Source organism: Carassius auratus, chromosome 11, assembly GCF_003368295.1.
Source record: "Carassius auratus strain Wakin chromosome 11, ASM336829v1, whole genome shotgun sequence".
Taxonomy (NCBI): Eukaryota; Metazoa; Chordata; class Actinopteri; order Cypriniformes; family Cyprinidae; genus Carassius; species Carassius auratus.
The window spans coordinates 11,021,062-11,034,615 of record NC_039253.1 but is presented as its reverse complement, the minus strand read 5'-3'; the positions used below and the strand labels follow the sequence as shown (position 1 = coordinate 11,034,615).

The 13,554-nt window shown below is 36.8% G+C and overlaps 1 protein-coding gene across 1 annotated transcript in view; it reads right to left on the bottom strand.

The window, feature by feature from the left end:
• LOC113110587 (inactive N-acetylated-alpha-linked acidic dipeptidase-like protein 2) overlaps window positions 1–12,708 on the bottom strand; it is a 131,393-nt gene extending 118,685 nt beyond the window's left edge. The window contains exon 1 of the mRNA XM_026274712.1: window positions 12,254–12,708. Within this exon, the coding sequence (XP_026130497.1) occupies window positions 12,254–12,296 (43 nt within the window). The 5' untranslated portion in view covers window positions 12,297–12,708. The remainder of the gene's footprint in view (window positions 1–12,253) is intronic.
• Window positions 12,709–13,554: the final 846 nt, after the last annotated feature.

Below are 13,554 nucleotides of genomic sequence, written 5' to 3'. Positions count from 1 at the left end.
ACATTTAAAAAAAAGTTATGTTATTCCAGAAGTTTTTTGCATTACATAACAAAATATCAGTGCTAACAATGCTAATGCAAATAATAATGCTAGACCTTTTCTTGGAATCAACTTTACTTTACTTATTCCTTTTAATAGACATAAATGTTATACTACTTTTGACAAACTGCAAGTGTCCAAATATGTTTGTTTTCAATTTAAATCTCCTTTGCTTAAAATAAGTGCCACTTAATTTTTTACCCTCTCGATTTGAAATGCTGCAACATCTACACTTCCTCTCTATCCTGGAGAGAAATATCTGGTAAGTATATAGACCGTCCTGCCAGCGGCCATTAAAAGGAGAAAAACGTATTACTTTTTACTGTCATTTTGTACACATCAACGCTTGAATTATCCCCAGATAGCATTTAATGTCAGATATCCAAGTCAAACTCATAAAACCATGTTCTAACATGACGTTTTAAAAGTTAAAGGCCCATGTAACAGCTTCCCACAAGGAGCTGCCAAGCCTGAGCAGAGAGCTTTAACCCCTTTCGTTTGCCAAAGAGCAACACACCAGAAAGAGCAAGAGATCACGGAACAGCGATAAACAGTTTGTGCAAATGTGGAACAAGTGAATGAACATGCCATTTTTGGCAGAGCCGGGGTTTGATACAAGGGCAATGACTGAAAGGAAAGCGAAGCGAGAGAGCGGCCAAGGATGAGAGGCCTGTATTCTTCCCCCCTCCTCCCATGCGATAATCTTCAACTGTGATGGAGTGAATTAAATTTAGATTAGACCTCATGCTTGACCTAGTCACTTTCAAGCCATAAAAAGAGACTGTGGTAACCCGACAAGGGAGAGAGAGAGATGGAAAGAGTGAGAGGGCTGATGTTGAGAGGAAAAAAGGTTTTCGGAAAGAGAAAGATGCCTGTCCCAACACAAATCACCCCAGAGACAGACCTCCTGCCAGGGCTTTGCATCAAGCCAGGGTGTTAGACACTACTGAAATCATGGCCAATATGCTAAGGTCTTAAAGAGCTATTTCAGTCTGTTTTGTTTGCATAAACTGTTTTACCAACTGGGTCTTTCTGTTTCTTCACTCGGTAATCGTGTAATATTGTTTGCTAGACACCTGTGTAATGAATAATTAGACTTACCGGTGCTAGTTAAATCAGACATTTGTAGTCTTAAATTACCCAGACATTTGTAGTCATTTCTATTTCTCTAAAGGTTCCCAGTAGCAGGGAGCTAAATTCCTCAAAAGTTTTTCATGAAAAATTATGCACCAGACAGTTCGAAATAGACCTTGTGTTTGACGTGCTGCCCTTAATTTAAGGACATATTCAGATGTATTACACCAGGCGCTGTGACCCTCAACCCAACCTGCACAGCATTTAAAAAGCGGTGTGCCAGAAGAGGAGGTGATGCATAATGTGTGTAAAAGCCAGTGGGTTAGATAAGCAGTCTTCTTTCAGGAGAGGAAAAGGTTTACAAATAAAATGATTTTTTTTTATTTCTTTTTTTTTATAAATAAATAAAAAGCCTGACACCATGCCAAAACAGGGTTTGTATCTGACCTCTTTAGCAAGCTCTTAAAGCACAACGAATAGCATTGTCACAAATTTAGGTGTGAAATCCTGAATGCTTAAGCAGGCCACGCACAGGTGTTGGCGAAGATAAGCCCTGTCCTTTCCCAGCATTTTAAACGATCCTGCTCAAAATATGAGGGGAGACACATTTTCCCACGCAGACATTGTCAATCATCCCCCGCCCAGATGGAAAATTTGCGTGGGGTTGACATTTCAAAGCTTCTATTGCTCAAGACTAAATAAAGAATAAAGATACCTGACAACCGGCAGATTCGAGTCAGAGGTCACCTGTGATTCCTCAAGGACCTGCCATCTTCACTCCTTACACCACTTTCACATTAAACCTTTGGTATGCCGTTTCTCTAATAGTATCACCTAGCCGAACTACAAAAATAAAGGTAGTTTTCAAATAACCTTTGCAGTCCTTTAGCCTCCCTCAACTCAAACATCACAAACACATCTCTCACAGTTTTATAAAAGCGAAGCTATGTCTCAATAAGAAAAGTAGGCTACTTTCAATTACATGTCCAACACCTTTGGAATAATTTTAACTTGGGGTTTAGCTAGTCAAGACACTTGACAAGAAACAAGTTTGTCATATTAATTGAAACTCAATCTAGTAAAACGTCTGCCAGTGTTTATCCTAGTTTTACTTTGTTGTCTGTCTCTGAATGTTTTAGCAAGTCTTCAAATTTTGGCTTGCTGTAATATAATCAGATTTTCTCCTTCCACACTGAATAAATACCCTCTGGTTTACTCTGCTATAAAAAATATATATAAAAAATCAATGTTTTGTCATTCATAGTAAAAGCTTTAGACTTTTTGGCCTTTCAGTTCAATGCACACATCAAAAAGGCAGTGTTCACCACTCAATGAAGCTCTAAGACTAGGGATCATTGACAATCTGGCTGAAGTTTTGGGGACCATCAACAAATTCCATGTAAAAATGCTTCTGAAAATCCATGTCATCTTTAATTATGGGCTGATGTCTGTTCTCCGTGCCAGACAATACAATCAGCTGGCTTTTAGTGAAGTGTGCAAGGCGCACAAAAACAATAACAGCTGACAGCTCAGGAATCATCACATGACAGTAAACCGTTAAGTTCAATAAGTTACTTTAAAAAATGCAAGCAGGAGCTGAACAATTTAACATGAGCCAGTGTCTTTAATATCTACATGACATCCATGCCAAGTTATATGATCAATTATTGAGCAAGAAAAGAGCTTGTGGAGGAATAGAACATTGGATATTTAAATTGTTAGGACAATTAAAACAGCTGTAGTTAAAGGCCGTGTCTATTCTTAAGCAAGAATATTCCAAGCTAATATAAAATTGTTGAAGATTTGTGCAATAGACATACAGTAAATATGCACAGAAGAGTTTGTATATTATACTGAAACTAAATATGAAAGTTATATATATATATATATATATATATATATATAATTTTCATTACTTGAAATAAAATAAACAGTAACTGAAATAAAATACATTTTCATTTAGTTGAACTTGATTCACTAAAATAAATCAAAACTGAGAAAAAAAGATTAATTAATAATAAATAAAAATTCAACATATTAATGCAAATTATAATAGCATGTCAATATAACTTACAAAGATGGTGTTTTTGTGCCTGTGAAGCAGCAGAGTGATAATGTGTTTTTTTTTTTTTTTTTTACAAAAATTTCAATACAGCACTGGCTAACATACAACCCAACGCCTTAAAATGCTTTCTATGAATGCAGCTCACTGGGTTTTTGCACTCAACAAATTCGGTTAAAATTTTTGCCTGTTGAGCTCCACATGACATATTTTTCCCAATGCCCTTCAAGACTAGAGTTTGGAAACACATTTCAGAGAGACTAGAAAATTGAGTGAGATGACCCATATTTCTATTAAACAGGTTGATATGAGAAAAGACTTTGGCTATAATGGTCACCTTCATTTATTTGTGCCAAGGCCAGAGCCTTCCTCACTCCAATAATATATTAGCTACAGTCCATCTTTGAAGATCACACATATACATTACTTAATAAACCATTAATGTTTGTCATTACATTATACAACAGATCGAAACAGGGCTTTATTATATATATATTTAGATCCCATGTATGCTCTTAGAAGTTCCTTTCTTACGAAAGCAGCTTACGGGGGAAAAAAACTGACATTATTTATGCACATTATATAAAAGCCTTCCACAACAGCTTAAATCTAATCATTTGGACTATTCAAACTGGATGGCAGGGGATAATCACTTCTGATAATGTCAGACTGTGAACAAAGATCTGATAAAAGCAAAGGTAAAGCCCCAGAGGAATTAGTGAACATTTAAAGTCTTTTCTACCAGCATTAATATAGGTCAGTCATGTTTGTTCTGTGCTTTACGGAATTCGTATTTTTCTCTCTCTCCTTTTTTTTTTTTCAAAACATCAACCATAAATCTGGGTGTACTGGTGGTGGTGAACTTCATTTCTTAAGAAATTAATTTAATGCATTTTTGAATTATATAAGGTTCATCAATTTACAGGTATTATATTAAAACTAATAGAACATTTACTGTGTACATGTAATATAAAACAATTTCACACCTTAATGGGAAAATTTTACATTTTTTAATAAACTGGATGAATATGCATAAGTATGCAAGGGTTAAAAATGCAAGGGAACTAGAAATCAATTTGCAAAATTAATACTTAAAAAAAAACACATTGAACTAATTAAATGGTTCTGTTGTGTTTTGAATTTCATTGAATAAGAATTCTGCACATTTCTCTTCCTGTCATTCCAATCCAAATTCCAATCCAACATCCTGGAGGGTGTGAATAATTCAACTCAAATTCACACTTACGAATTGAAAAGCATCAAGTTCCTACATTTTAACTCTGACCAACCCGCTCAGTGCTGTAATACAGTAGCCTAAATACAAAGCAGTGTCACATCCAGTTGTGTATTTCTCTGCTAATGCCTCGTCATTGATCTCAGAGTACATTTATATTGAACTGTTGTTTCACTATTTACAGGCAAACAACTGAAAGACAAATATTCATGAATTACTGTAATTACAAAGAAAATGGGCTATTTTAATTGTATGTGTTCTGAAGATGTGATCTCAAATATAAGGTGCACCAATAGCTCAGAAAAAAAAAAAAAAAAAAAAAAAAACACGGTTATAATTATAATTCGGTCTGAAAAAGCTGTCTGGGATGATAATTATAGGCTGAAGGTGGGTTTCTGGGAAGGCAGCTGTGAGTTCACCAAACAAGAGCACATCCACTACAGAAGGGATAAATAAAAGTGTCTGGTTGATGCTTTCTTCTCATAACAGAGCTGCACGAGAAAGGGTCACCTAAAACCAGAGCATTAGGCCAAGTGTGTGTCTGGTATTTCTGATATTTTATAAATAAATAAATACATAAAATGGTCCACTATATCTCCTCATTATTTCTCCTCTAAATCATTTGTTGTCATACATAAAAGGCTTTTTTTCCCAAGTTTCCGACAGATCTAAGGACAAAGTGATGCTAAAGTGTACCACCAATCCATGGTTCATCCATGCTCAGGAATTGAGTGAAAGAAAACAACAAAAAACATTGCGACTGATTAATTTACACTGGCTAATGGACTAATTGTGAAATGGACAATTATAGCACATATGACAGAATGGCATTACCATAGCTTTATACATTTTATTATAACTGAATCTTAAATGTTAACATGTTAAAATATCAGTTTCCACAATTTAGGTCTACAGCAGGGATAGGCAACTCCGTTCCTGGAGGGGCACTATCCTGCAGTGTTTAATTAGGGTTGGAGCTAAATTCTTCAGGATAGTGGCCCTCCAGGACCGAAGTTGCCTATCCCTGGTCTACAGATTAGACTGTCTGGATTTATTATTAATAAATACTAAAAAAGCAATGCAAATATATCTGAGTAAAAGGTAAAACTAGCTTGATACTGGATGTCAAACTTCAAAATGTTTACAAGGAAAAATAATTCAAGAACATCAGCACAAGCCATCAATTCATAACATTTGGATCATGAATATTAATGAGGTAACGTTACTGGAAAAGACCCATGTCATGACAGGATCATTCATCTTTTCTTTTGAGATCATATAAAAATACTGAGCTCTAGGGTTGCACAATTAGTTTAATTTCTAATTGCGATTACAATTATGGATGCCACGATTACATAAACGTTCAAAACCACAATTACCAAAATTAATAAACAATTAAAAATGCCTACTTGCATTATTCTGTGTGCTTAAGAGGTGTTTTCAGTGCGGGGTTTAACAAACTCAAACACACTGGATAAATGACATTTTGTCTAACTGATAGTCTCGTAGCAACTTGGTGTTTGTTCCTGAATGACGTGACGTGTGGGCGGAGCTAAAGAATCACGAGCGCGAGTAGGCTTTTGCATTGAGGGCGTCTGGAAGCTGTGACATTACTGTGAGGAAAAAAACATCTTCCAAAACAAACCATGGCTAACAGTCAGATTCAACCGTTTATTTATGATCCAGAATCAGATCCCGAGGATGAAATTGAACAAGAGAAGCAGCAGCAACGACTACAGCAGGACGTCTCTATGTGGTATGTATTGAAACTGTATATATTTGCTTAGCGGTTTTGGAAAATGACTAAGTTCCACTTTATGTCGTCTTTTTTTTTTTAAAGCTGTACATGTAGGAAGTGCAGTTGGATGACAACATCACATGTTTTTTACTTGATGTGCTTACGCACCGATAGCTAAGTTAACAACACAGCACAGCAGTTTTACTCACCGCCTGCGGTTCCAACACACGATCGTGACCCTTTTTCATTGGGACTGCATTATCCTTAAGAAATAAACGATACGCAAATCCGGCGTCAAACTGGTCCTTGTTTGTAAAAAAAGCATCTTCGAAATGCAGGAAACAAACACAAACACTTGCACAACTCCGTTGATGCTCTGTAAAAATAAACTCCATCCACTGGTCCCTTAATGCTGTTTTTTTTTTTTTTTTGGTAATCTGTGCAGGGTTGTCTTGCCCTGGCAACCAAAAACACACTTCTTTTGTGACAATTCGGTCTCACTCTGATCAGTGAATTGCTCTGCTATACGGGAGCATGCGCTTTTCCAGCAGAAGTGCCCTTAGGACCCATATAAGGAAATTAAGCTCCATCTTTTACAAACTTTCCGAAACTTGTGACAAACCGGAAGGAGTATTTTTGGAACAGAAATACTCCTTCAAACGTACAACTTAATTTTTGAAACTTTGTCCATGTTTAGCATGGGAATCCAACTCTTTAACAGTGTAAAAAACTCAGTATGCATGAAATAGCATTTCACACCCCCCCCCCCCCTTTAATGTCAAGCGCTGTATGTAAATAAGTTCCTACCTAAAAAAAAAAAGAGTTTGTGCTTAGTTGTGTTATTCAGCCGGGATGCAGAAGCTCTGCTTAAAATAGAAATCATGTTTAATTCTAAGATTAAAGGCACAATCACTTTCCCAAATATTCTACAGTACTGTAATAATGCTAAAATGTGGGGTTTTAATAATGTTAGTGGTCTTACACAATTTTAAGATGTAGGCTAGAATATTAAACACCTGTTTGTATTGAATAAACAAAAGTTTGTGAATGGTAGTATATATACAGTATATATATATATATATTTTTTTTTTTTTTAATATCCCAGAACAGCTTCATATTTAAATAATTTAGTCTTCAATCAGATGAGAATATGGCTATTAAATATACTACTTGTGTTAAGTGAGAGTTTTGTTTATTTTTAGACAGAATTGTGTGTGTGGGGGGGGCAATACTTTCAGCAATACTTTCAAGGTTTTTTCAAGAAGAAATCATGCATGTCAAAGACAGGTAGATGCAGTACACCAGTCAGGGCCAAGTTGGCCAGCAAATTAGCCCTGAACAACACACAGTCTGTTTGGACAATAAAATAACTTGATGACAATCATTGTCTGTTTAATGGTTTTTATTTATAAAAAGAAAGATGCGTTGTCCAGGCACTTGTGCAGTGCCATTTTTATGTCATCCAACTTGTGTTGAGTCACTTGAATTAAATTAACAAAAAATCTCACTGTTCCTTTTTCTTTTCCAGTTCTGATATTAGTAGGTTCTGAAAGATTTTCTAACATCATCCTACAGCTTCAACTTAGAATCTGACGTATGGCCGCTTCAAAATGCTGAGATTTGCCGAGAAAAAAGCATCATAATAAAGATACATGGTGTGCTTGTACTATCCGTGCAGCTTCAGACATAAAATCTCCTCATTATGACATACTTAATGTGGGCTCCTTCTGTTTTGTTAGGAGCCGAATCTTTTTCAAGGTCTGTTCCGAAACCAATGGCAAACCTGCTTTCTGACAACCCCAACACCCCCAGCACTATTAGCAACCAAGCATGTCATAGCCGGTGATGCAGTCTCTCCTGACACATTCATAAATCTGCTAGTGGAAAGCCAAGACTTCACTTCCATCTCAAGCATTTTACAATCCAGGCAGAAGCACATCCACAAATTTATGCATGCCATGAATTTGTGTAACAGCAGTGAACTGGCAAGGTTTTCTTTTTCTTTTCTTTTCTTTTTTTTTTGGGCGTGCATTAAATGGGTGTTTGTGAAGTATAAGTCCCTGCTACACTAGCATGCTTAATTGTCATAACATCATTTTTCTGTCACATGGCATTCATGGCACAGGTGAGTGGCTCAAAAGAGAGCCAATAAGCAAAGATAGCTGCTTGAAAAATCTAATATTTCCAGGAGGGAAGCGGATTATTCTCAAAATAGGGTGACAAAAATGTCTCAATTTTTTTTTTAGCCATGAAAAAAGATTTCAACCAGTTGCTCCATTCAAAGCCAAAATTCAGCACAACACGCATACACTTTGCTTATTACACATAAAGGGACATGCAGCAGCACACAAATATTTAAAAAAATTACATTCCGCCATGTAAATAGTGAACACACCATTGTGCGAACACAACTGTCTTTTAAAGGGGATGGGATATAAGACTTAGGTTTATTGCACGTTACGCCCAAAAAACACTCATTACTCATTAAGAGAATAGGGACAACCTGTTTAGGCCATGCGCCCGGGCACGCCGAACATTTTCCTCTTCGTTAAACTAGCAAAAGTGTATTTGGACACGCCCTGAGTGCACTTGTGTTTTATACAATGCACTTAGATCGTTAAAATAGGGCCCTTAGTCTGAGGGCACCTATTGTTGAGCAAGTAATGTAAATCCAAATTTCTCTAAATCTGTTCCAATGAAATCTAAATGTTGGATGGTTTAGAGTAAGTCAATTTTCATCAAAGTTTTATTTATGGATGATCTATTTATGTTTATTTTATAGAATAAAGTATAATTTATTGATTTCAGTCTGATCAGTCATGCATTTTGAGATTATATTTACAGCATTTCAGTAAATTTAACTGCCACTTAGGTGAACCACAAATGCAAAAATAAAAGACTCTAGAAATGTAATGTTAAGGGCAACTTATGAACACCCTGAACCACCTGTGACTCACTTCTACACTTGCATCACATTGACCAGTTGATGCATGTGGATGAACCGGGTCACCCAGAGTGAGAAAGCAAATCAAATAAAGTAGTAATGATGAATGAATTGAATCTGCCAAAGGAAAAAATTACTTTGTTCAACAGCCAGAGACGGAGAGCACAGTCTACCTTCTGTACAGTCAAAACACAGAGATTTTTTTTTTAGTGGAATGCTCTCGGTTACATTTATTTAGCTTACAAATTGAGCAGGGCCAAACCGTTCTTTGCCTTCCTCTGAACAGGTGAGCTCAGGCATTTAAATGTCTATTCATTAAAACATCTTTGAGCTCTTCACTGACACCTATACAAGGAAAATGACCTCCATGCCTCAGATGTTAAAACAGTGCAGGTAGGTTCTGCGAATACACAGATTAGTTCTGAGCAGATTATTCCAACTGAAGCACTCTTCACTTGTCATATCTACCGGTACTTAAATTTATGTACTGTGAACAGAGTTGCTAGAAATATAGGAAGAATGCAGCTAAAAGCAGTTTAACGTTTCTTTTATGGATGGGGGATACGTTCCTCACACTCGCATGGCTGAAAGATTGTTTGCGTTTCATCTCCATGTCTCGTGGTAACTTCTTTTGGTTTCAAAATCCATTACAGACCTGACAAATCCGTTACGAACCCTTGGAGAATTTTTCATCTGCAAAAAAGGTTTGAGAGATACATTATTTCTCCTTCTGACGGTTGACGGATTATCATCAGGCGCTCAAAACGACAGTTGGGAAGTGTCACGTTGAAGATTCATGCAAAGAGCTTAACTGAAATGTAACAAACAACCATTTACAGCAGCTCTATTGAAATAGTAGACACCATCGCATTTGTCCTGCCAAGACCTGTCCCAACTACAACTGGTCTGAAGGGAATGTTTCTCCCTGTTTGATCCCCCGCAGGAGAGCGGAGCGAGAAAATGTGCGGTGACATGGTGGGAATTGAGTCAGGTTGTTTTGGGCGCCTATTGTGGTGATAATGCACAGCCCGAAAAATGATCTCCAATGGAGACGGACGCACTGAGCCAAACAAGACAGGACAAATACTGGGCTAAATACACATCAGATGACAAAATAAGAGATATGTCCTGAAGAAAGGAAGTGACAAATGGAAAATTTCAGCCAAGTCCAACGTAAAACTGATGATTAAGTAATTTCACAAAAGGAGAAGCATTTACTGACAAGAACTAAACAAACATCTGCTATTAGATGGCTTGTAGTAACGTTAATAGTGAATAAATTATAAATGTATTATATATTTTTTTAAGTATATGGAGTGTATGATATGCATTTAACATTCATAATTTGCTTTTTAATGCTATAAAGAAAATTAAATATAAAATATAACACTGCATTGTAAACCCTGAATGCCAAATGCAATAATTGATTCAAATATAAGCTATTTTAATACATAAATGATTATGTTGAAACATTATATGTTATACATTTATATAAAAAGTAATTCATATGGTTAATAAAACTATTTTTAAACTAGCATTACAGTAACTTGCATTACAGTACTAACTTACATTAGTATATTAAACTGGAATATTTAAAGTGTGCTAAATTGGAACAACAAATTTTGTACTTAATGCACTTTAAGTCCGACGGAAGATATACTTAAGTATATTTGATTGTGGAACTAGTGCATGTATACTTCAGGGACACTTTAAATATCCTGTGTTTAAAGATCAAAGTTCAAAGATCATACAATCCTCATCAACAGTAACATTAAACACATTAAGAAATGTGCATTGTGAACAAGTAGTACTCTAAATTAAGTTTAACTAGAATATTTACACCAGTAAGTCTCAAGCGATATGTCAGTAAATATGCAGATTTAAACTATACTTAGTACAAAATAAACGCATTTAAAAATATAACTTTTTTACTATGGAGGAAAGTCTCTTTCTGTGGAACCAAGAAGGTCAGCATGTAAGCCTCCATCCTTTTTTGCCATGTGCTGACCGAGTTGAATCCATTGCACACAAGTGAGGTATATTTCTGCACGCCTTTGTAAACCAAAGGTGTTCTGAGCAGCGCTTATCAATGGCCAATGAACAACAGTTCTGAGGACAGATAACAAAGGATGTCCCACCAGGGTTTAGATACAAGGATGGAGCATTGGTTTCCTCTCTGCTTTTGATATTCAAAAGATCACATTTCAAAAGGAAGGGGTGAACAAAAGGGTAGGATGAGGTGGTCTTTAAAGCAGTGTGTCAGCAGGTGGAATGCAAGGGCAAGGATGGGTCATCGCTTCGCCACCACTGGCTATACGTCTGTTCCTGATCACAAAAAAGGGGACTAAATATAGATACGCAGATGATTCAAATCAGAAGAGTCATCCTCATGGCATAGACCGTCACACAAGGAATTAATATTCTTGCTAAAACTGATCAGGCGTACACCTTATGACCTCTGACCTTTAGGGCTGGACAGGAAGACGAGTGTGTTTCATCAAAATAACAAGTGTGGACAAGGTGACCTGACTTTTAAACAGCAAAAGACACACACACATTTCCACTATTGTCCACCTTTGAGGTTAAGAGGCCTGAATTAATGAGCTACCTGGTTTGAATGCAAGCGATGGAGAGAGAGGTAATAAAAACTGGCCTACTGGTTTTCAAAATCCACAAAAGCAGGCAGTAACTTTTTATTTGCTTTTAGCCCTGGTATCCACGTGTTGCTCTCATAAATGTATTTAGCAGCCACAAGTACATAAACAACCACCAACATGAGGTTTGTGTTGACAGAACCCTTATGGAGACATAAAGCAAATAAAAAGATATTTGCTTTTCACATCAAACCCAAGATGGTAAGCTGAATCACATTATGTTTTAATTTAAACAATGAGCAAACATGCCAACACCATCCACCTATGATGCTTCTGCATCATAAGAGAAACTGAAATACAACTGCTCTCTTGATTCATGTCCTGTACCAACTCACCTAATGAACAACACCTAAGAAAACCCAAGAGAATCCCTCAACAAAGCCACTGGAAGTGGTTCTCTGCGTGAGGCTAACAGACATGCACCTGCGGAAGCGCCCATTCAAACAGGGCAGTGAGAAAACCAACCTCCACGCTCATTACAAAGAGGGGTGGCAATATAAACATTTACCTTGCAGGGCTGGGTTCGAATGGAATCCCTGTGTGTCCACCATCGCAGCTACACACTCTCCCTCGTTCTCTCCCCCAGTGAGGTGGCTGACAGGAGAATTGGATATCTAATAGGTTCCCATGTAGCTCCGTCTCCCTCTCACGAGTTCGGCTCTAAGGAGGATTTCCTCTCATGTTGACAAATTAGCATAAGCTGCTTCCTGGCTCACCTGTACTCATCCTACTTGTTTGGCACCTCCTCCACCCCGCTGCGCTGCCTGCACCTGAAACTGGACACACCAGCTCCAAAATGTACTCTGTGGCATGTTGGAGCAATTACTTAATGTGAAAAACGATTTAATTACACCTCCTGGGATGCTACAACGCCCAAGCTCTTTATTGTTGAGATTTTAGACTGCCTGTGAAGTAATTGCAACTTTTAAATGGCAATTTTAAGACACGAAGACAAGAAATAACCATAAAACTAGAGCTTTTGGTCCCCTAAGGGGAATAGAAACCCCATTCTGACTTTATCTTTGCCTTGAAAAGCAGATACGACAATGAAGCCAATGTGGAGTGGAACCCGATGGCATGAATCATCGACGTTCTGCTTTGTTTAGTCTTCAAATTTACTTTCATAAGGCTGAAACAGTACAAATGATGACAAATGGCTCCGAGAGAACAATGACAATTAGAAAACAATCGTTTTGTTTATTTTTGTCATCATAAAAAATGTATGCGATTTTATGAATGATTAATGGATAAGACCAACAAATGACGTGATAGAACCGCAGTTGCTGTACTAAAAAATAAAAATAAAACAAAGAAGAAGAAGAAAGAAGCTAGACCACTTAATTAATGTGATGCTCATTTGTTTGCTGAAAAAGGCAAACAAAACACACCATTATCAATCCTGTAATCTGTTACGATTACCTAAAAGAGATACAAACAATGCTCTACATGTCATTTCCCGCATTTCTAATTCTTAAATTGTCATGTAGTCTTGTATTTCCGTCTGTACATTGGAAGTCAATGGGGTCCAATGTTATTTGTGGACAATAATATGTATTTATTTTATTTTCCACAGAATAAAGAAAGTCTTTTTGGAATGACATGACGGTGAGTAAATATTCAGTATAATCCTAACAGACCAATCAGATAATTGGATCGAGTCAGTTAGAAATAACAAGGGTTCACACAAAACAACGGGAGTCCAGTTTTAGTCATTATGTTGATTGCAGTTGAAATCAGCTTTCAGAAGAGATCAGATGTGCTAAAACATTAGCCACCATTTAAATCCAGACTCAAAACTCATCTGTTTAG